Source organism: Drosophila subpulchrella, chromosome 2R (assembly GCF_014743375.2).
Source record: "Drosophila subpulchrella strain 33 F10 #4 breed RU33 chromosome 2R, RU_Dsub_v1.1 Primary Assembly, whole genome shotgun sequence".
NCBI classification, from domain to species: Eukaryota; Metazoa; Arthropoda; class Insecta; order Diptera; family Drosophilidae; genus Drosophila; species Drosophila subpulchrella.
In genome coordinates, this window is record NC_050611.1 from 16,717,897 (window position 1) to 16,739,885 (window position 21,989).

Below are 21,989 nucleotides of genomic sequence, written 5' to 3' on the forward strand. Positions count from 1 at the left end.
ACAGAGCAACAGGATTAGGAAAAAAGCTCTCTTGCTAGCTTTGACTAGAAGCTAGTAAGCTCCAAGCTGACTGTTAGCTGTGTATTAAAAAATACTGTTCTACTAAATCTCTATATCATAATGTTCCCTATATTACACTTTTTGTTATGAATAAAATTGTTACTACTTTTTTGTATCTTATTATTTTTCTAGCTTTGACTAGGAGTTAGTAAGCTTCAAGCTAACTGTTAGCTGTGTATTAAAAATACTGTTCTATTAAATCTCTATATTATAATTTTCCCTGTATTACATATTGTGTTATTAATAAAATTGTAACTAATTTGTTGTATCTCATTATTTATCTTGCTTTGACTGGGTGTTAGTAATCTCCAAGCTGACTGTTAGTTATGTATTAAAATATGATATTATACTAATATGATACTAACTCTCTGTATAATATTATTTTTATTTTAATTATTTATGAAATGTTAACTCCTGTTAACAGAATCCACCTGAAAAGCTCTTTTTCCCCACTAGGACTCACCTTTAGCTCGCTGTTAGCTGTTAGCCCACTGTTAACGCTTACTAGAAGTTAGTAAGCTTTTGGCTAGCTGTTAGATCCACTATGATGATTCACTCGAGGGCGCAGCTTTCTCTCACTCTCTCTCCGTCTATTTTTTCACTCTCGACGGCGGAAAGCTTTTCACGCAGCGGAAGTAGGAGCACAAATTAATTTGTTTAACACTCGCCAATTAGCTTAGGTATACGTATACTAGGTGCTTCTAAAGATTTGCCTTCCCGCAGCAAGCTGCCGTAACTGCAAGTTCGTTGTGCGTTTTAAGTTATAGACTGAGGCTTGGGGCGCTCCGCTTAGATTCTTTTATATGGCCGGCCGCAAGGCGATCGGATATCGTTCCGAGATGCGAGATCCGAAACGCCAGTCATTCAATTCAGCTGAGTTTGATGCCAGCGTCCTTCCCTGTCAGCACCCCCGTTTCGAGAGTGTTTGTGCGGGATCTTCCTCGTTTCGTTTTGGATAACGGGAAAGTTACGCATTCGATCCCGGTTTCTTGAACGGATGAGTCAGTTGGTTGCCAGCCTAAGCGATAGTATTATATGGATTATGAAACTGTTGCGTAGGCACATTGCAGTGATTCTTCAGTCTGCAGATCGTCTGAATCATTTGAAATGCATGCCCTCCCCCGACTTCAGGCACTCTGCTAAATTTCGCTTTATATTGTTCTTATATTTTGATTTATACGCACTCAAACGTGCTGGAATGCCGTCCTCTCGGTTTCTTCCTCAAACGCCCACCTTTCCGAGGAACTCCCCCTTCGGGAGACTCCCCTTCAAATCGAGTGTAATGTCTTCTTTTGTATTTCAATTAAATATTTTGATATGGCTGTCGCACAAACGAATAAACTAAGGATTTTAGATACAAAAGAGGAATTCAATGGCAAGCAGGAAGTCTGATTGAGTGATTGTTTGATTAACCGCACTGATTGATGGGGCCACTCCTTTTTGGTATCTCTAAAGAAATCCTTCAAGAGGCGTCTTTGTTCGATTGCTAATATTAAACTTGCTCTTCAAATGATATTGAAGTCTTTTACCTAATATATTAAAATGTTTTTTTAATTTTAAATAATTTTAATTTCCTTTTCAGTTTTGAAGATTTGCATTCCACGAATATCACAATCTTTTCGTTAACGTTTTTGTGACAAGAGATTAAGTTATAAGTAAACTTACTGGTATCACTAAGACGATTATAATAAAGAACCCGTTTTTAAAAGATTGATTTTTAAATAAAAATCTTCAGGGACCATGAAAAATCACACACAGAAAGAAATATTTATGTAAATTGTTCTTGAATTGAGAACATTCGTTCTAAAAAACCGTGTAAGTTCATTTTGGTATCATTGTTCTCAAAACTAGAACGGAATGGTGAGAAGAGAAAAGTTAAATTGAGTTTATTCAACAACTTTTTAGTAAGTGTACGCTATTGACTGGACTAATAGTTTAGTTGTTGAGATATACAATGTAAATACCGCCAATTCGACTTGATTTAAGCGCAATGAAAATATTTTCAACCTCAAATATGTCGTTTTATTTTTTAAGAACTTTTTAAACTCAGATGAGAACGTCAAAATTCTCTCTGAGGTATCATTTTTAAAACCTTAGCTTAAGAAGCTTTACTTTGCCTATATTTCCTTAACAAGCCCTAGGCATATATACTATCTAGTATACAACGGTTCTTAAGAATTTATTGTCAAGAACCTGCCCCGCCTTCGCAATTAAAAAATGTTTTCCCGTCCTTCAGGTCGCTTATAACTTTGTGGAATAATGGAAAATAAATAAAGTTGTCTGCCGTCCTTGACTCTTCGCAGGCTGAGTGTGCCAGCCATCTTTTGTCTGGATCTTGGATGAAACAGCTACGTGCTGTGGTCGTAGGACACACCCAGATGCATCACCCTAGTGCCCACAAACCCATAACCATGTCTGGGTTATCCCTTTCGTTAAAGGCCCCAAGACCACAAAAGTGCATAAGTTATGTTTCATATTTTTTATTTGGGCGAACGACTGACTATCCCGGTGATTCTCGGAAGCCCCCTGAGTAATGCTTTTACCCGAAAATAATATTTATTAAAAACAAAAGCAGACCACAACCAAATAAGCAATCGTGCATGCAAATGAAGAAAACAGAAATTTAATTTCTTCAATTTCAGACTTTGACTCATCATCAGTCTCAACGAGCCCTGCACCCGAAATTTCCAAGATAGATAGATAGATGGATGGACGGGCATTTGATTTCAATTAGCACAACATTGAAGCCAGCCCAAATTGACATTTCAGGGGGAGGTACTCTGGAGGCGGGCTGGGGGATCGAAACAGATGTCCATGTCCATGTCACTGCTGACCCTCTCGGGCGGCCGGGCCTGTCAGTCAGCAGTCGATAAAAATCCAATAAAAAGCGACATTTTTTAATTTGCATGCTACATAAAAGTGGGATCCCAACAAGGGGAGTGATATGGGAGGAGTTTTTCACATACAGCAACTAGAGGAAATAAATGCGAAATTTGACAAATTGCTAAAAATACAATCGATCTAACGGGCATGGGAGTTTCTTTTTGAAAGTAGATAAAAAACAGCTATTTGAAAATCTACCACACATTATATTACTTATTGGGAATCAATTGAAACGTTAAAAGATACTTTCAATTAGGGTAACATAAATAAGATAGTCAGACTCTACTTAAATTCTTATGGTATAACTCACTTATTTATTATAAGTATATCATAACAATAAACAATAAAAATAATGGTGAATAAAAAGTATAGTATTATAAATGATAACAATGAGTATGATTCATATTTATTTAGTAAATAGCGATATATTTGTATTTAAAGCTGGGCAGTAACTGGTAACGATTCCCTATGTGGTCTACTTACATATATGTATATACTTTTAACCAGAAATTCCCCAAGAATTGCCTAAGAAATATGGTAATAGGCTATAACCATAGGGCCGAATTGCACACGCGCAGTCATCACTTTATGACTTTTAGCTATAAAATTAATAATTTTGTTTTGCTGATTTATTAGCATTGCAAACACGTTCACACGAGGGCAATGAACGCGCCTGCGCGCCAAGCTTTCGGCAGAAAAGCAAAACAAAAAGTTAAAGAGCTTGTAAAAAATGTGAAAACATCGGCCACCAATGGCCAATGGCATTTAGCCAATTTTGGGCCGAGGTGCTGCACATTAACCAAAACAAAGAATGGCCCAAAGGCAAACATAAACACGTGAACCACCTGGCTATTTGCATTTGTCAAATAAAAATCTGAAATGGAAATTTAAATCAAAAATTCGGAATGCACTTCTTTTGGCTTTGTTATTTTCGTCTCGAGTTAGATGAACTTTGTGGCTGGCTTTTGAAATGCAAAAGAGCAAAATCCCCAGAAGTGGAATAATTGAGGAGCAGGTGGCCCAATGGGTTCAAGAAACCCCTGGCCCTTCCTCTTTTCTTTATTTTCCTGAATTTTTTACTAAGCTTTACATCTGATTTTGCTTTCTTTCGAGATGCGAGACCTCGCCCTTTGGCCATAACTTTCGTTTTGTGTCCTGTTCCTGGTTCAATGGAATCTCAATATTTATTTTGGCTATATATTATTTAATTGCGTATACGCAGTGTTTAACTCCAGCCACGCCAGCAGAAAAAACAGCAGAAAGCAACCAAAAAATCGCCATCATAATAATGCTGACTTTCTGCTGTTTTCTGTTTTCTGTTGTCTTTTGTCACTTTGGAGTCGCCGCACGTCGGCCTGCCGCATCACGTATTAATGAGTACTTTTCTTCCCCACCTCGCCCACGCCCACACCCTCTTTGAAACCCAAGATCCTTGGGGCTGGAATAATATTAATAATACTTATTGCACTCAGGTCGCCCGTGTAGACAAACAGTTATGGCATTTAATGGCAAAGGAAAACACGAATCCATGAGGACAGTCATAATTTCTGTACGGCTTTGTTTCCCCATCGGCCAAGAAAAGCAATCAAAAGGCAACTGAATCCACTTGGGACACAGACTCCGACATCGCCCAAAGTGTACTTCAGTTAATATTCATTGCAAAGTTGAATTGTTTATTGCACTCGATGAAAACCGCTTGATTAAATGCACCTGGATTGTCACTGGCACTTCCGCCTTGGAATCGCCTCTGAATTGAGCACCATCTCAGTAGCCAAAGAAGTTGAAGCCGCAGAGCAATTTGTCCGGCCTGCGGATCCGCAGGATGCCGAACTGGAAGACGGACATATCGTCATCCTCCGCCATGTTCATGTCCAGGGCCATCAGCTTCTCGGCGGCCAGCGGATGCCAGGAGCCGAATGTGCAGGCGGAATTCATCTGGGAGTAAAGCGAGTCAATGGATGAATGGCTGGGTGTGGGTGGACCGGAAACAAGATGAGGGTTAATTGGTTTTCAGACCCACCTCTTTGCTGTAGTAGTGGCAGCGGCCATTGAGCCGCGTGGAGGGCACGTACTCCACGAAGTCCACCTGCGGGCAGTGCGGCAGGAGCAGGGCCAATCCTGGAAAAGGATATCACGGGAATTACCCAAGAGGAGCTTATTTTCATCAACCAAAATGGTACTTAATTAAATAAATATTTAAAAATGTGGAGCAATCATTCAAAATTAATCATTCAACAGGAAAACATGATATTAAAATATTTTAAACCGAAAATGTCTTCAAAATGTCATGTTGTTCTTTCAAATATTATACCATAGAAAATGTGGAGGAATAAAAATGACTTAAAGGTGAAAGAATATTATACTTAAGTATTTTAAACAAAATCTGACTTAGGGCTGTTTTCATATTTCATCTTGATATACAGTTTATTCTTTGAAAATATTGTATAACTCTACTATCTCTATCTACAGAAAAGGTGTTGAATATTACTTTTGTAAAATTTGGGATTAATCGACTTAAGTAAAAAAGTAAAGTATAAAATGATTTTGAATAAGATGAGATTAGATAATAATGATTTCTAAAGGTATAAAATTGTAACTTTTAAAATGTAAGGGTAGTTTAATCTTTGAAAACATTGTATAACTCTACTATCCCTATCTACAGAAAAGGTGATGAATATTACTTTTGTAAAATTTGGGATTAATCAATTTAAGTGAAATATAAGGGTGTGCTCTGCAAATAATAATAAATAATCATAAGATAATATAAAATGATTTTGAATAAGATAAGACTAGATAATAATGATTTCTAAAGGTATAAAGTTGTAACTTTAAAAAGGTAAGGGTATAGGAAGTTTCGCTGAAAATAAATTTGTGAGTAAATATAAGGGTAGGATCCATAAGTTCCATACATTAAGCATTGATAAATAATAATAAGTAAGATAATGTGGTATTTAAATATGTGGTTTTTAGATATTCAATAATCCCAATCAACAATTTATTTCCGCTCTGTACTTCAATGTAATGGCCAAACCTCACCTATAAAACCGGAACTGGGTGGATTCCTGCTTATCGGTCGGTTTCCGGCAAACATTTGCAGGCTCTGCCACAGCCGCCACACGGAATGCGGATCGATGAGGAAGGCCCTGGACTTGGGATACCGACGCCTGTATATCTCGTAGTTGGTGAACAGATCGTAGTCCGCGCTGGTGAGCCAATCCTCCAGGGTTCCATTATACTTGCCCGGATCCCAGGCGGCAATCGTGACATTCCGGAAGATGGGGGCATGGGTGAAGTCGAACTCGGGCTTGGTCACCACCTGCGGGGCAGGGAAAATCACATAGAGCGGAAAATGCAACTGCAATCGAAAGTGCGGAACTGCGTTTCAGCCTACTTGCGAATTCACCACACGAATTGTGGTTTTGCTGCCCACATCCACCTCGTGTCCTTGCGTTGGCGCATGATTGAATCTCATCACAATGTCGTGCGTGTCTGGGAGCAGGGCGATGCATTCGCACATAAAGCCGGAGAAATAAACAGAAAATAAACAGAATTAGAGTAGACGGGTAAATCAAATTGTTCACGAGCGGCCTCTTCCGACTAATTGTGAATGCAGGTGGTTAGCTGCCATCACTGCAGTTTAACAGATGCAAAGTGCACATGGCTAGGTTAATTTGTAATTTCATTGTGTACAACATCAAAATGGAACCAATATATAATCGAAATAGGTAGGTGTGTAGGTGTTTTGATAAATTCTTTCTTCAGTACTTCTTAATTGATTCAATAATATATTTTAATATTATATCAAAGAATGGAATTAAACATTTATGAGCAAACTACATTTTTACCATTTTTTTTTTTCAAGCAATCGAGAGCGTTAAAGCAATCACACGGACTTTTAAAATTTTTAAAAGCGTCTAAAAGTATGCATCCATATATTTTAAAGCAAAAGTTTTATATAAAACAAGACTTTATTTGTTTCACTGCATACTTTTAGTCACCTTTGTAAGGTAATTATAGGCCCTGTTAATATCTTTGGCAATGCAGTGAATACTTATATTTCAGGGTATAAATTTGTAAATGTAATACCCAAAAAATAGTTTGTATTATAATATAGAATTGGGACATCTATTGAAATATATTTTTATTATATAATATACTTTCATAATAAAATATATTTTCAGCATCATTACATTTGGGACTCCTGATGAAATGTATTTTAAGTTTCAATACTTTTTTTGACAATCTAATGAAATAGTTTTCAGTAATATTACTTTTTTAAATGCCAATGAGATTTGTTTTTAAGAGCATTACTTTTTTTAATGCCAACGCAAAGGATACTTTTTTATTTTTATAAAATATTTTTAAGTATTTTTCAGTGCACCTGCTTACTCACCGATAAAGCGACCCAGCTTGGAGCCCGCCAGGGAACCCGCACTGGAGACGATCGCGCAGGTCTTGATGTCCTTGACGTTGCGAAACAGCTTTTGGCGCGGGAAGAGCCGGCCGAAGGGCAGCTTGTTGAAGGGCGCATCCTTGCGGCGCAGAACCCGCACGCCCGCCTCCATTACCAGGCAGGTGGACGGGTAGTACTGCTCCTCGAAGCTGTCCCCGAAGACCGGCTTGTAGTCCACATTGTAGTGATTGGCCTGCGACTCGTTGACCGATTCCATCATGGCCTTCTCGAAGGTCTGTACAATACGCTGGCGGAACTGCTGGGTCTTGTTGTGGCACAGTTCCGAGTGCTTGTCGTGGCAGAGGTACAACTTGGGACTAAGTGTGAGCTTGGTGTTCTTGGAGACCTTCAGCCGCGGATGGGGAGCCAGTTTGGAGGAGTTGATGGCCGGATTCTCGCGACTCTCCACGATGAACTTCTCGTTGGGATTCCAGCGCACGTGGAATACACTGCGCGGAATGCGTTTGTGATTCTTCTTGCTTCCATTACCATTATTAACTGCGGGAAATGCATTTTCATTTAACCAATCACGCTGCGCAAAACGCTTTTCTGGGCCATTACTTGTGTAAGGTCGTTCATACGCACCGTTGCCAGTTGCCACCGCCAGCGGCGAATTCACCTCGCCGGGTTCGCGTCTCCGCTGAGCTTTCGCTTCGCGGATGGGCTCACTGTGAATTATGAATGCGGCGCACACGACGATAATGAGGCCGATGAGGAGGGCCTGACTTTGACCCGGCAATGCGCGTGTCACTTGCCTCATTCTCCACTCATAGCTATTCGAACGGGGGCTCAATTAATATTTAAATGAGGTGAAGATGCTGGCAAACAGTGAGTGGCCAGAAAAGAAATGGTTCGAAATTGTAAAGGGTGTACAGTGAAACCACAACCTTGAATATCAATCATATCAATCATAATTTTGAAGTTAATTAATTTTTAAAATCCGATATAAATAGTTAAGAATACTAAATCTTAATATATTTTAAAAATCCGACATAAATAGTTAAGAACACTATGTCATAACTATTTATATCGCATTTTTAAAATTTATTAACTTCAAAAATGATGAATTATATTTCGAATTTTATTAATAACTTATTTTACACTAAACCACGCCTTAAAAAAATCTCTATGCTTTTTGAAATGTAAAAAAAATAATATTTCAACAAATTGAAAAAAAAATTTTAAAATTTTGAGTTGAGGCACAAATTTGTAATATATTCCCAACTTCTTTAACATAATTACCATCTCAATAATACAAAAGGTATATTTTTTTTAAACCTTAAATAATAAAGTACAAAGAATATAGAAAATATTAAATATCTTTAATAAATTAGTTTGCTATTATTCCAAAAAATTTTAAACCACAAAACCCATCGAGTATTTCAGGAACTCTTTCAAAAAATAACCCATATTAACCAACTGTACTACAATGTTAGCAATACTACCTTGCACTTTAAAAATAAAATACTAAAAAAAATATAGAAAATATAAAATATCTTTAATAATTTAGTTTTCTATTACTCCAAAATATTTTAAACCACTCGAGTATTTGAGAAACTCTTTCAAAAAAATAGCTCAAATTATCCGACTGTACTACAATGTTAGCAAAACTACCTTGCCCTTTACCGCCATTTGGCAAACGTTCAAAATGCTACGACTAACAGTAATTGAATTTCCAATTATCGAGAAATTCCCAACTCATTTGGCCCGTCGGTGTCAATTAGCATTGACCTTTTGCCACTCGCATTTGGGCCTGAGTGGAAATCCGTGTAGCTGTCAGTGGGCATAAAGTTTTCATGCGATATAAATGATTTTGGACATATTCGCAATTACAGTTGCATTTTCCCATCTGTATTTTTTCAGCTGAGGTGGCGCCAAAAAGTATGCCAAAATAGCCGCAAGTGGGCTAGGGTAAACAGTACCAAAAAAAAAAAACGCAAGTTGACCGTTGACTTTGTCGCACAACTCGTTAACGCTGGGCAAATATTTAGCCCCACAAAAACACACATTGCCATTTCCATTTAAATTTTCATTTGAACGGCGGACAAACACGTACCAAAAGTGCGTTCACACGCAGCCCGCAGAAAACTCGCACAAAAGAGCCGGAAAAGCGAAGGAGAATTTTCCCGGCGTCCGTCTACGCAGCTCGAACTTTCCCTTTCGCCAGCCGAAACGTATCTGAAAACTCGGCAAAGCGGCGGCACAGTTCCCAGAACGAAATGGAGCCGAAGGATTCGGATACGGATTCGGCGGATTCAGCTTCGGAGGCATCCCGACCGCCTTCGTCCTTTCGTCCTTCGTCCTGCTGCCCCGTGCTCCCTTCTAATTAGAGTGTTTGCTGTTGCGGCTGCCTGCTGATGTTGCCGCTGTTACTACCGCTAAGCACCTGCGTTGAGCGGGCTCGAAAAGTGAAAGTTACACAAGTTATATAATACAATGTCGACGGAGCCCCCATGCCATCCCCTTCCCGAACAATCCCAGAAGCACTTTAAACGCAAGTGCGTGCGAGATTTCAGAACATGCCATTTGCCACCGTTCGCTGGTTTCACAACTTGATTGCCGCCACTTTGCCGGTTAGCTGCTTCGGGGAAATCAAGATTTTCACGCAGAGCTCCCCAGATATGCATAGTTATACTTTCCACTCGAATCGTATAACTAGATTGTGTAAATTAAATAGAGGCCCTTGGTTCAAGTCCTTAAAATCGATTCGTTACTGAACTACGTTTGGTGCTAGTCCATAAAACTCTCTAGAAATGTGAAATCTTTTAAAATGGTGACGAAAAGTATGCAATAATATTTTAAATATTTTAAATTTTAGTTCCTTCTTTTACTGCATACTTGTAGGCTTCTTTATCACAGGTATCACTATAAACTATCTAGAAATTTGAAGTTTTTTAAAATGGCGACTAAGAGTATGCAACAATATTTTAAATATTGTAAATTTAAGTTCCTTCTTTTACTGCATACTTTGAGGCACCTTTATCACAGGTATCACAAAAAACTCTCTAGAAATTTGAAATCTTTTAAAATGGTGACTAAAAGTATGCAACAATATTTTAAATATTGTAAATTTAAAATCCTTCTTTTACTGCATACTTATAGGCACCTTTATCACAGGTATCACAAAAAAACTCTCTAGAAATTTGAAATCTTTAAAAATAGTGACTAAAAGTATGCAACAATATATTAAATATTGTAAATTTAAGTTCCTTCTTTTACTGCATACTTGTAGGCACCTTTATCACGGGTATCACTAAAAACTCTCTAGAAATTTGAAATCTTCTAAAATGGTGACTAAAAGTATGCAACTATATATTAAATATTGTAAATTTTAGTTCCTTCTTTTACTGCATACTTGTAGGCACCTTTATCACAGGTTTTAAAATTTCAGTGCTTAAATATTAAATTCTCATCACAGCGGAACTATGCAAGTTATAAATTTAAGCATGGTTTTGGGCGCATACTGTCATCCTTTTTTCTAATCCTAAATCATGGGATTATTTTTTTGTTTATACATACGGCCATTTTCATCTTTTTTTGACATTTTTCTCCCTTTCCTCCATTTCTCTCGAGAGCTCCTAATTATTTTGTTTGTTGGGGGTTTTCCCCGACCGTTAATCCTCTTTTTCCCGAGCGAAACCCGCGGGAATTGGCACGTGTCAGAGAGGAGTGCTTGATGGACCCGAAACCCGTGACCTGTGACCTGTGACCTGTGACCCGGGATCCTGTCCTCCACTTCCACGCCATCCCAGTAGGAAGTCAAAGACGTTTTCTCGTATATATATATATTTGTTTTGTTTTTTTTTGTTTGCTTTTTCGGTTTGAACAATAATTATTATTTTTGTAATCATTTATTATTCATCGTCATAATCATAATAATTTTTCTATACAAATACATTCAATAACAACAATTTATTTTTTATTATTTTCGATTTTTTTCCGTTTTTGGTATTACGTTTACGTCATTGTTTAATTATTTTACAATTACCATAATTATGCCAGTTGCCATTATTATTAGATAGTATTACTATTTTCCTTCTCCGTCCGCGTTTTGGAAATCATTTTCATTACTTTAGATAGTTTGGCTGGGGGAAATTACTTTCATTTCGTTTTTTAGACTTTAGCTTAAGGACTATGAAATTTCGTTTTTCCGTGTTCTATTTTTGGATTTTTCATCGTTTTTTTTTTTATAATTTGTTGATTTTCTATGTTTTCTTTATCCTTACGTTTTGTATTTTCCTTTTAATAACAAGTACAGAAGATTTCAGTTTAGTTTTTTTAAAGTTTTTAGCTGTCTCAAGTGGGATTTTAGATTTTACGTTTCTTTATCAGTTTTCACTAAATTACTGTTATTTGGAAGGGGTCTGTCATTGTGGGGGAGTTTCGATTTTTCACTATGCAAACGTTTCATTCGGGAAATACTATGGTTAGAGTATTCAATTTTATGGAGACTTTTTGTTTTGCTTGCTAGCTGTGTGTGGCTTTCCATTAAATTAGTCTATGTTTTCATTTAATTAAATTAAATTTGACTTGACGCTATGAATTTCGTTTATATTAATTGGTTTTCATTATTCGCCTTTGTTCGGTTTTTCTGTGCATGCTTGCATGATATCAAATACAACACATTTTAACGCTTCCTTTGTTTTTATATATTTTTTGTCACTTTTGTCCTGGCACACAATTATGTAATTTCATTTGGCCTAAAAAGAATTTCGTGTTTCCAATTTGGTTTCGGTTTTTAAAAATCTCTTCTTTTTTTTTTTACATATTTTAAATAGTTTTTTTTGTTTGGTTTTTGTAAAAAATAATTGCTAGCGTACGCTGCAGCGGAGTTTTTTTTTTGTGTATTTTGCTTGTTGGTTTTCGATTTTCGTTTTTGTTTGTGTGGCAGCGGCTAATCAATTACAAAAATTATTGTATAATTCGTGCTAATTGGTTATTGATTCGGATTTGGATTTGAATTTGAATTTGAATTTGTATCGATTGTGTGATAGTGTGTGTTTTTGAGTGGATCGCATGAGATGTGTCGCTGCGATGTGTCTACTGCAAAGTACGATGGTTTAGATCTGGTGCTATGACTTTTACCCACGTTACGTACACAATTCAACTAGTTTCGCTATGCACAAGGGAAATCGCCTGGGAAATCCTGGAACGAATCTGAATCTGGGAGTTAAGATCCTCGTTTTCCGGTGCCTAAAATTTATTTCGTACATACGCTAATGCTGGGGATCGGATCGGTTTTGGTTTCTGGGTTCGATTTGCCAACGATTTTGCGAACCAAAACCAAAACCAAAACAAACCGATGCCGATGCCCCGGCCTACTCCAGTGTCCTTCTCTATTTATTGTTTACATTTAAATAAATTAACATTTAATTTATTATTATTTAGGCATCTATTCATGTTAACTATATTATATATATCAAAAAGTTTTACAAAAGTACACAATAATTCATAACAATTTGCATTCTATATGCGCGCAATTTGTGCCAGCGGCTGACTCTGCTCTGTTCCTTTGCTGTTTTGTTTCTGTTTCCGTTACCATTTCCGTTTCCGCTTCCGTTCCGCCATTGAAATGTTTGATAACGGTGTCGTTCCGCCTTCCTCCTACTTTCACGCTCCTTGTGGTTTTGTTTGCTTAGAAAAGGTTACGCATTCGCCCCAATAAGTGAAAAGTTTGGCCACCTCAACGTTCATATACATTTGTTATATATGTTACGGAAAGAGTTTCGCATATATGACCGCAATTAGGGGAAACTTTGGAGTTGGGAATCATAAGAGCGAGAAGTGGAAGATATACTTGTATGGATCGCTTTTTGGTGATAGGACTGTGCAGATGGAGACGAGGCGAATTGCTCATACGTAATCTGTATTTACAAAGATCTATTGATATAAGGGGGGGCTAAACGGAGAGAAATGGAGGGTTCGTAATGAAGGCTCGTTAAATTGTTTACGTTACTACTACGACATCTAACAAAATCCATACCGCCCTGCTATCCTGCTATCCTATCTCCTCCTAAAGTAATTTCGTCAGTTTTTGGTAATGCAAATTTTGTAGTGGAAATTCATGCTGGAAACGTTCCGATTTAGCAACGGAAGAGCATTCCTAATAGACTTAAATCCTGGTAACTCCGACACTGCCTGCAGTGGGTTAAACCGTTCGATAATAGACCTCAGAGAAGAAGATCGAAAGAAACACCTTTCCGGAAACATAGTAGGGGGTGTCAAAGTATTGGAGTGACAGGTGGTGATCGGAAGTGATTGTGGAAAGTGGGGAAACTTACTGTAACTGAACCTTTAGGAGTGCTCAAAGAAGGTGTCTTCCTATATCTGTGAGAGTGTGGGCGAGTGTGCTCTATCAGAGGGTTCTCTCAAATTGTTTAGTTCTTACTTTAATAGTTAATTAGTTAATACCAAATACGACTAATTATTTCAATATTTCTTAATTATTTACGTGTTTTGTTTTCGCCTTTAGGGGGTTCGGGGTTTCTCGTTTGGTTTTCGGTTTTTGTTATTTGTTTTCTCATAGTTTTCATTTTTTGCTGCAAGTTATGTACGATAAGTTGTTAAGACAATATATATTATATAAATATATATATTTCATATATATAATTAATATATATATACGCTACATAGAGTTCACTTTATTACAAAAAGTATTATTATTCATTGTTAGTATTTATATAGTAGGTATATTGTTGTTGTTTCTGTTTCGGTTTCTGACCACGCCTCTCTATCTTATTTAGCGGCTTACGTTGCACATGTTTGACTATATCTATCGTTCATATATGCATACTCAAATGTATGACCTATGTGGCGCATGGTTCTATATGCTGGTAATGCTTCCGTTTCCGTTTCTGTTTTTTACCCGATTCAGAATGCAGATTCGCTATGTCGGTCGATGAATCTTAAAGATACGTTTTTACTGTGCGCTTTACATACTCTTCTCTTTTTCATTTTGGCTCTTTTGTTTTTTTCTGGGATTATACAAATGTTTACGTTTCCACTCTTATTCTTTTTTTTTAAACTAAATAAAGACGTTTTTAGACACTTTTGCGGCTTCTTTTGGTTTTCCATTCCCGTTAATTGTTTTAATTGTTAATTAAATCGCTCCCACCTTGACTATGGTATATATAGCATATATATATACCGGTTTAAACTAATTTAAGTAAAGTTCACGTTTCGCTTTTTCTTTGAAAGGTGGTTGATACGCGGCCTATACGATGTTTTCCGACTGAAATGGTGTCTTAATTTTCCGCCCTTTTACTTTCTCCAATCGCCGTGTTGCCGTCTTCAAATTGTTAGTCTAGTAAATTTGGATTTTTCTTTTCGTCTTTTTTTGGTTTTTATAGCTAACCTAAACTTTTCGTATTTTTGTTCGCCAGTAATTAAATTAATAACTATTTATATTTTCCGTCGGTATCCCCTTTTATATTTTAGTTGTATGCGTTTTGTTAAATGTTGTTCTTTTTTTTTTTGTTTCCTTTTATACTTCCGTTATCGTTTATCTAAAAAACCTATTCTTGTGGCAGTTGCTTTTTGTTTAATTAAATATTCATATTCTTTGTTCTAGTTGTAATAAAATATGCTATTTTGGTTTTGTTTCAATAGAGATTTATAATTAATTCATGCTTGTTTTTATTTCGTTTGAAAGAGGACCATAAATATTTAAGTGGTTTCTGTTTTCCGTTTCGTTTAATTCGTAATCCATGGATCTGGTGTGTGTTATGTTGTGTTGTGTGTTCTGTGTGTCTCTTGTTTTGACCATTGTCACATCTATAATGCATCGATTCTGATTTAGCTATTATTAGTATTTGGTATATCGCCTTTCCACTAGGGGAGTTGTCATGGAAGTCCTTCCGAATGCCTTCGGAATGCCTTCCGAATGCCTTCCTTATCCCTTCTCTATCCCTTCCTTATCCTTCGCAGGCACTATAAGGCGCCGCTGCTGAGGCAGCGCCACCATCTCCGCCACCAATCGTTGATGTTGTAGTTGTAGTAGTAGAAGTAGCGATAGTTCCTAGTCCTAATGCACCCAGCCCCCACAGGACTCCACTGGAGTCCGCTGGCGGAGTCCGTAAAGCTAGTGGAGCCACTGCGACTGGGCCTGGACTGACCTTTGAACTTACTCCGGCTACTAAAGTATCGCACTTTGCTGCAGGTCAGCCGGTAAGTGTGCCAGGAGGTGGGCCACAGCCAGGATCTGGTGGGCACTGGCTGGCTATCCTGAGATGCCTCCTTCCTTTCCCTGACAGCCGTCGTCCTTGGAGTCCGCCTGCTCTTGACCAACTCCTGCTCATGGCAGCTGGCCTCGCAGGTCACCGCCTGGCGACTGCGACCCCGGTGCCCTCCACATCCTCCTCCTCCGCCGCCGCTCCACTGGCAGCTCCACCTCTGGCGGGCCGCTCCACAGCTGCTGAGCAGGCCGAGCAGGGCGCTCAGCCAGACCAGCAGCTGCGTGGGCGCCTTGGCCACCGATCCGTCCGTTCCAGAGGCATAGTACGGAATGGTGCAGCGCGTGGTCGCCGGCGGCACAACGGCACAGTCGCCGGAGAGGGAGGCCTTCGGCATCTCGCCCTCCTCATCATAGTAGAAGATCCCCTCGTGGCGGGCATAGTACGGCAGGCGTTCGAGCAGCGTTTCCACGGCATCCGGATCGCCACCGGTGTGAGTCACGTTCCGCAGGGCCAGAGCCACGCTCTTGGCCCGGGCATGCTCGCCGGGATGGGAGCTCAGCGAGAGCGTGATGTTGTGCACCCGGCGGGTGGAGGAGTTCCCCTGGGCAGAGACCTCTTCCTCCTGCGTCCTCGGCTGGCTGAACTCCTGGCAGACGGTGCAGATCCCCGAGGCAGGTCCGTTGCAGTAGCTGTAGCAGCAATCGTTGGGCCCGTAGCTCGACTTCTCCAGCTGCGCCCCTGTCTCGGGTATGTTTTGATCTGTAGAAGATTGGGCTGTGAGATCTTCCATATATTATATATTCAAAAGAAGACTTACCTAGGCAGAGAAATGTCGGCTCGCCGGCATATTGGGTGGGCAGCGCGGGGGCGCGATCGGCGGGCAGCAGGTAGGGGCACTTTTGTTCCACGGTTTGGCAGACGCTCAGACACGGCCGGATTCGGCGGCGCTTACGGAACTCTGTCTTGCGTGTTGATCTATGGGGTGGAAAATGGTATGGGCATTAGTAAGATACTTGGGATAATCATAAGTTAGATTTAGGCTTAGTCATTTTGTAAAAATACTAAACGTTTAATATCGTTTAATTCCTATAATAGGGTTATTCATTAACCCATAATAATAAAAACACTAGTTTATATTATATTATTATTATTATATTATATATTATATGGGTTCAGACAAGTCTTTGTCATTTCGTAAAAACACTAGTTTTTATTATATTTAGAATATCGTTTCAAAAAGTAAATAGCTTTATTATAATTAGAATTCAAAATCGTTATCGTTCCAAAAAGAAAAAAACTTCTTATAAAAAAAATGTTGATCTATATGATGGAATATGGTATAGGTATTAGTGCCAATTCCATAGTTAACTATAAGTTAATGCTAATCTCATATTTCTGGGATCCTTATTTTAATGGTTATAAAAAAGTAAAATTATATATCATAATAATTATAAAGGTAGGGGAAGGTAAACTAGTTTTAACTATGCGATAAGACTAATCTCATTTTATACAGAAAAGAAAAATATTTGAAAAACTTTTTACTTTAATATAATCTTAGCATTTAATGGTTACCATTCCTTGGATTTTAAAAATTTTTTTATTAAATAATCGTTTTAAATATTTTGTTTTGATTAGATGTCTAGTTTACCAAGCACTGGCACATTGTGGAATGTTCAAAATAAAATATTATCTGTAACCCTGTTTCTTTCTTTTCATTTGTTTCATATTCTAACAAGGACCATCTAACTAAGTGGTTGTTGCTCAGCTATAATTAAAGATATACCTCAAGCATACCACTCACCTCTTCTGTAGTTTTGATATCACTGGATCCGTGGCTCTGGGATCCGAATTATTGGCAGTCGATATGAAATTATTGGATTGTTGTTCGGCCTCAGCCTGCGTATCCCTGTCCGTCTCCCTGTTCCTGTTCCTGTTCCTGTCCCTGTTCCGTTCCCTTTCCCGATCCCTGTCCGCATTCTCGGAGTCCGCTCCTGGCTCGTCATCTGGCAGGACCTCCACTTCTGCCCCGGGCCGTGGCTTAGACAGGCCAACAACATCGAAGAATGTCTGGGCCAGGTCCTTGCCAATCGCCTCCTCCACGCTGCGGTCAATGTCCTTGCTGGCTTTCGAGTTCAACTTGGCATTCGCATTCGAGTTGGTGTTTGGGTTCTCATGCGCCTTCGCAGTCGAGCTCTTGTCATGCTTCTGATTAATCTGACGCTCGTTCATGTTATTGCCGTTATTTGATTTATTGTTATTGCTGATTAATTTCAGAGATTTATGCTTGATGCCGTCCGCCGCCGCCTCTGCACTCCTCGCCGACCGTTTGCTCTTGCCCTGACCTCCCTGACCTCCCTGGCCATCGTCCTTTGGCTTCGGCGACACGTCCTTTGGCTCGGCGAAATATGGCACTAGTGTACTGCAGACCCAGCGACGATATGCTTCCTGCAAAACAAAGCGAACGAAAAGGCTCATCAATTATACAGGTCCCTGGGCCACATTTAAATTATTCCCATCCAAAATGGGTTCGCTTTTGTGCTGTGAAAGTTTAATTTATATTATTGAATTAAGGCTCAATTAGGTTGCTGTCATATATATATTGTCTGAATTCATAAGAGATGATGAGCTTTATATGTTATTAAGGAATCTGTATTGATTTCAGTTGGCTTATTACGTCTGGTTACCGTTTATTATTGCTGGAAAATGTATATTATTGGGTTGGCAAGAACAAAACAATGCAACAATTTCAAATATGGAATTTAAATCCCTTTGAGCTACTAAAAAAATTCCAATCGATTGGGTATTGTAACTTCTGGACCCATTTATGCAAAGGAAGCTGATGCAAAATTGTGAAATTTGACCAAAAATTGTATTTCGTAAAAAGAGTAGAAAAATATGGTTGTCCTTTGGTTAAGGGCATTAGCTGTCGAAAACAGTTCGTCAGATTTTATTTTGTTGATATACGTAATTTTATAAAAATCTGCTGAATCAATTTCATACCCATTGCTATAAAAGTGCACACAAAGCTCTGTGTGTATTTATACTCTGGTTTTATATAAACAGCTATGGAAATTTCACCATTCAGCACTACACAAATTCAACTTCGAATGGTTGAATTCGCCATGGAATGCACACTCCACATATTAATTTTGAATCCATCCAGCAACCATCTATCTATCTGTCCATACACTTTCCCCAACATTTCCCATCCGCTTGCCACCGACAGCTTTTTCATTTGCCAGCCAATTTGTTGGAAGGTAGGGAAAATATTTTTGCTTATTCTTTGCTGCTGTTGATTTTTGCTGTTTGCTATTTGTTGCCGGTGTGCTCTCTCTTGTTGTGATTTTCTATTCTGTCAGAACTATTGCAGTAGTTTTTTTGGATTTTTTTCGCCCCCAACCCCATAACTGTTGGTCAAAGGCAAATACCAAACAAACAACTCTTCGCAGGCCTGCAGAGAAATTTGGTTCAGGTGAAATTTTTGCTATTTGCCAACATTTCTGTGGCTATCAATGTGTCTGCACAGCCATTACATTTGCCTGCAAGGACGAACCAGCCAGAGGTAGAGGAATTTCAGTTTTCATTGCTCTGCAGAGCAATTCAAATTGGGGGGGTGGGGGAGGAGTGGCATAAAAGTCATTGGGATTTTTGTTTATGCATATATACACTTTTATAGGGAAGATGCTAAATGGTGAGTGGTGGCCTGACCTGGCAAAGGAGCAGAAAATCTGCTCAATATTTATCCACACATTCCTGATTGCCCCGGGTTAAAGTGCAGCCAAAGTGCATTGATTGTCTAAATCAATTATCGAATTCGAATTTGTATTCGTATTCGCCTGGAACAAAGCACTTCTGGGCAAAGGCCGAATGCAAACACAGCAGAGCATAGAACTAATTGAATTAACTTCCAACCCCCCCCTAATTTTGGCTCTAATATAACCCACCCATGATAACCGCAAAAGCGTGCACCGCATTCATAAATCACGTATACGCACTGCTGCCCTGCGGCCAACTGCAGCTGGCAAGGCTAATTGTTTGTGTTTGCCGCCGCTGTCACTGCGGGCCATGGTGTTTGCGGCCAGAAAAACCTAAAATTATACCACCGCAGCAGCATGTGGCATTATCTGAGGTGGCCAGACTGTGTTTTAAGCGCCCAAAAAACCACTTATTTTCTTCTAAATCGGGAAAAGGAGTTAAATGTTTAGTCGTTCGCGAGAGAACGGTTACCACCAATCAAGTGGAATTGCCAAAACAGTGGTGAGTAGTTCATGAAGAACTACACTCATTTGGTTTTGGCCATGAAAGACAACGACCCCATAAACTCAGCGAGTGTCTGATATTAAACCACAAATGCTCGTTTGCAAATAAATATGTACCCACGACTGTGTACACTGCGAAAATAAGTGATGAAAATATTATGATTATCTTAGTCTTCCTAAAATACTTCCTTTAAGACATTGGATTGAATGAAAACGTAAATGTAACTACATTTTCTTGCTTTTAAAAATGATTTTGTTTCTAAGTATAACATTCAATTGTTTAATTAAAACGCATTTGCTTAACTTAATAACCATTGTATCTAAAATTTTTAAAGTAACGCTAACGTGATAAAAAATATTTAATGAGAAAACAAGTTATGTGGCAAGAACAAAACATATTCAACTGCACAGCATAAGTTCAATAATTTAACTAATAAATGTACAATAACATACATTTCATGTTAAATTAAAAACCCATTTGTTTAACTCAATGACCATTGTATCTATAATTTTTAAAGTAACGCTAACGTGATACAAAATATTTCATCAGAAAACAAGTTGTGGCAAGAAAAAAACATATTCAAGTGCACAGCATAAGTTCACTAATTTAATTTTCCCTGTGCACCTATATAAAGATATAAGGACTGCTGTTGCCATGGTAACTTTGGGGTCTTTTGGCCTGCGTAGGCGGGTTCGTCATCACATCCTCGCCAGCCCCCGCTTGCTAAATTATTATTTAATTACAAAAAAGTATTTCCCATTAATAGGACACCGTCGTGTAGTGTTCTTCGCCGCGAAACCGTCGTGGCAGCCGAGCCGTGTGGCACGTGGTGGATAACTTGAGACCGACCTGTCCCATCTGCTCTAATATATATATACACCATATATAGTATGCCATATATGCGCCTCTGCACTCTCTGCACTAAATGAATTCCGACGCCAAAATAAAAAGTCTCAAAGGGCGAACTCAATTAGAGGGGTGCACGGGTACAGGTGCAAAGTTAATTGGAGATGGGGCAACTTTCGCACGGAGCTGGGCTGCAAAAATCAATCCGAGCTGAAGAAGTGGATTTAAACTCAGGCCCGGCAGCTCCACGGAATCCATTTAAGCTTGCCTTCATTTAAATGCGGGGCGCAAAAGTCATTCCGCACGCAAAATCCCGATTTTCGTCCTTTTCGGCCATTACGCCGACATGACACCATCAGCATCAGCATCAGCATGGGCGTGCAGCCTGCAGCAGAAAAGGGGGTCGGATGGCAAAAAGGACGCAGGACACACATGCGGGCAGTAAATAAGCCGGAGTTATGCCTGCCCATCGATGTGTGACCTTCGCGCCTCGTCCTTCGCCTCCTGTCACCCAGATTGGCCGGATGGAAGTGGGCGTACAGCTCATACACTCAGAAAAAAATATCAAAAAATTCTGACAATGATTTAGGATATTTCTATTTGGTCTTGTGATGGTCCCAAAAATGTTTTATAGGAATAACACATTTTTGTCCACAAACATTTATAGATTTTTCAATTATTTAAAGTTAGTTTAAAAACAAGTGAGTATAGTTTAATAATAAAACAAAGCAACGATTAATCTTGGCTTAGGAATATCTTATACTTCTTTGAGAATAACTTATAGGTGATTTAGAAATAAATCGGACTGAATTAAATCAAAATTAATTATTGGTTCAAGAAAAATCTTCTCATATTATAAATGATGGTTTAAGAGTAAAACGTTCTTGATTAACGATTAATCTTGGCTTAGGAATATCTTGTACCTATTTGAGAATAACTTATAGGTGATTCAAAAATAAATGGGATTTAATCGATTCAAAATTACTTATTGGTTCAAGAAAAATCTTCTCATATTATAAACGATGGTTTAAGAGTAAAACATTCTTGAAATAAAAATATTAACTCATTCTGGGCTTGACTCTCCTTTAAGCCTTTGGTCTTTGTTCTTTTTCTGAGTGTAGAGTATTGCACACAGGATGTGGAATTGTGGCTTAAAATTTTGGAAACCCAATACGCGATAATGAGTCGCAGTTGTGTGCGTATCCGGATCCGATGAGCAGGGCTTAATTGGAAATTCAGATTAGGCGATGAAATTCTAATTTCACATATATATTTACCCAGTTTAGCCAGAGTTTGTCGGTTTTACAGCCAGC

At 38.6% G+C, this 21,989-nt stretch overlaps 2 protein-coding genes across 5 annotated transcripts in view; both read right to left on the reverse strand.

Annotated features, from left to right (window-relative positions):
- Window positions 1-4,605: 4,605 nt before the first annotated feature.
- LOC119549904 (beta-galactoside alpha-2,6-sialyltransferase 1) lies at window positions 4,606-9,566 on the reverse strand. Of its 3 annotated transcripts, XM_037858218.1 has the most exons (7): window positions 9,453-9,564; window positions 7,982-8,169; window positions 7,337-7,894; window positions 6,335-6,432; window positions 5,980-6,259; window positions 4,964-5,061; window positions 4,606-4,878 (listed from the first exon to the last, which is right to left on the reverse strand). In XM_037858218.1, exons 2-7 carry the CDS (start codon window positions 8,154-8,156, stop codon window positions 4,708-4,710), a joined length of 1,380 nt encoding a protein of 459 aa, XP_037714146.1. In that variant the 5' UTR covers window positions 8,157-8,169; window positions 9,453-9,564; the 3' UTR covers window positions 4,606-4,707. The 3 variants fall into 3 exon arrangements, with proteins under 3 accessions (XP_037714146.1, XP_037714145.1, XP_037714144.1); XM_037858217.1 differs by having other exon boundaries at window positions 7,337-8,283; window positions 9,453-9,566; XM_037858216.1 differs by having other exon boundaries at window positions 7,337-8,169.
- A 2,008-nt stretch (window positions 9,567-11,574) lies between these two features.
- The window catches only part of LOC119549569, a 42,891-nt gene continuing 32,476 nt past the window's right edge, over window positions 11,575-21,989 (reverse strand). For both annotated transcript variants that reach the window (XM_037857721.1, XM_037857722.1), the window contains exons 4-6: window positions 17,372-18,015; window positions 16,388-16,545; window positions 11,575-16,329 (exon numbers count right to left, since the gene is read on the reverse strand). In XM_037857721.1, coding sequence (XP_037713649.1) covers window positions 15,326-16,329; window positions 16,388-16,545; window positions 17,372-18,015 — 1,806 coding nt within the window. In that variant the 3' untranslated portion in view covers window positions 11,575-15,325. The remainder of the gene's footprint in view (window positions 16,330-16,387; window positions 16,546-17,371; window positions 18,016-21,989) is intronic.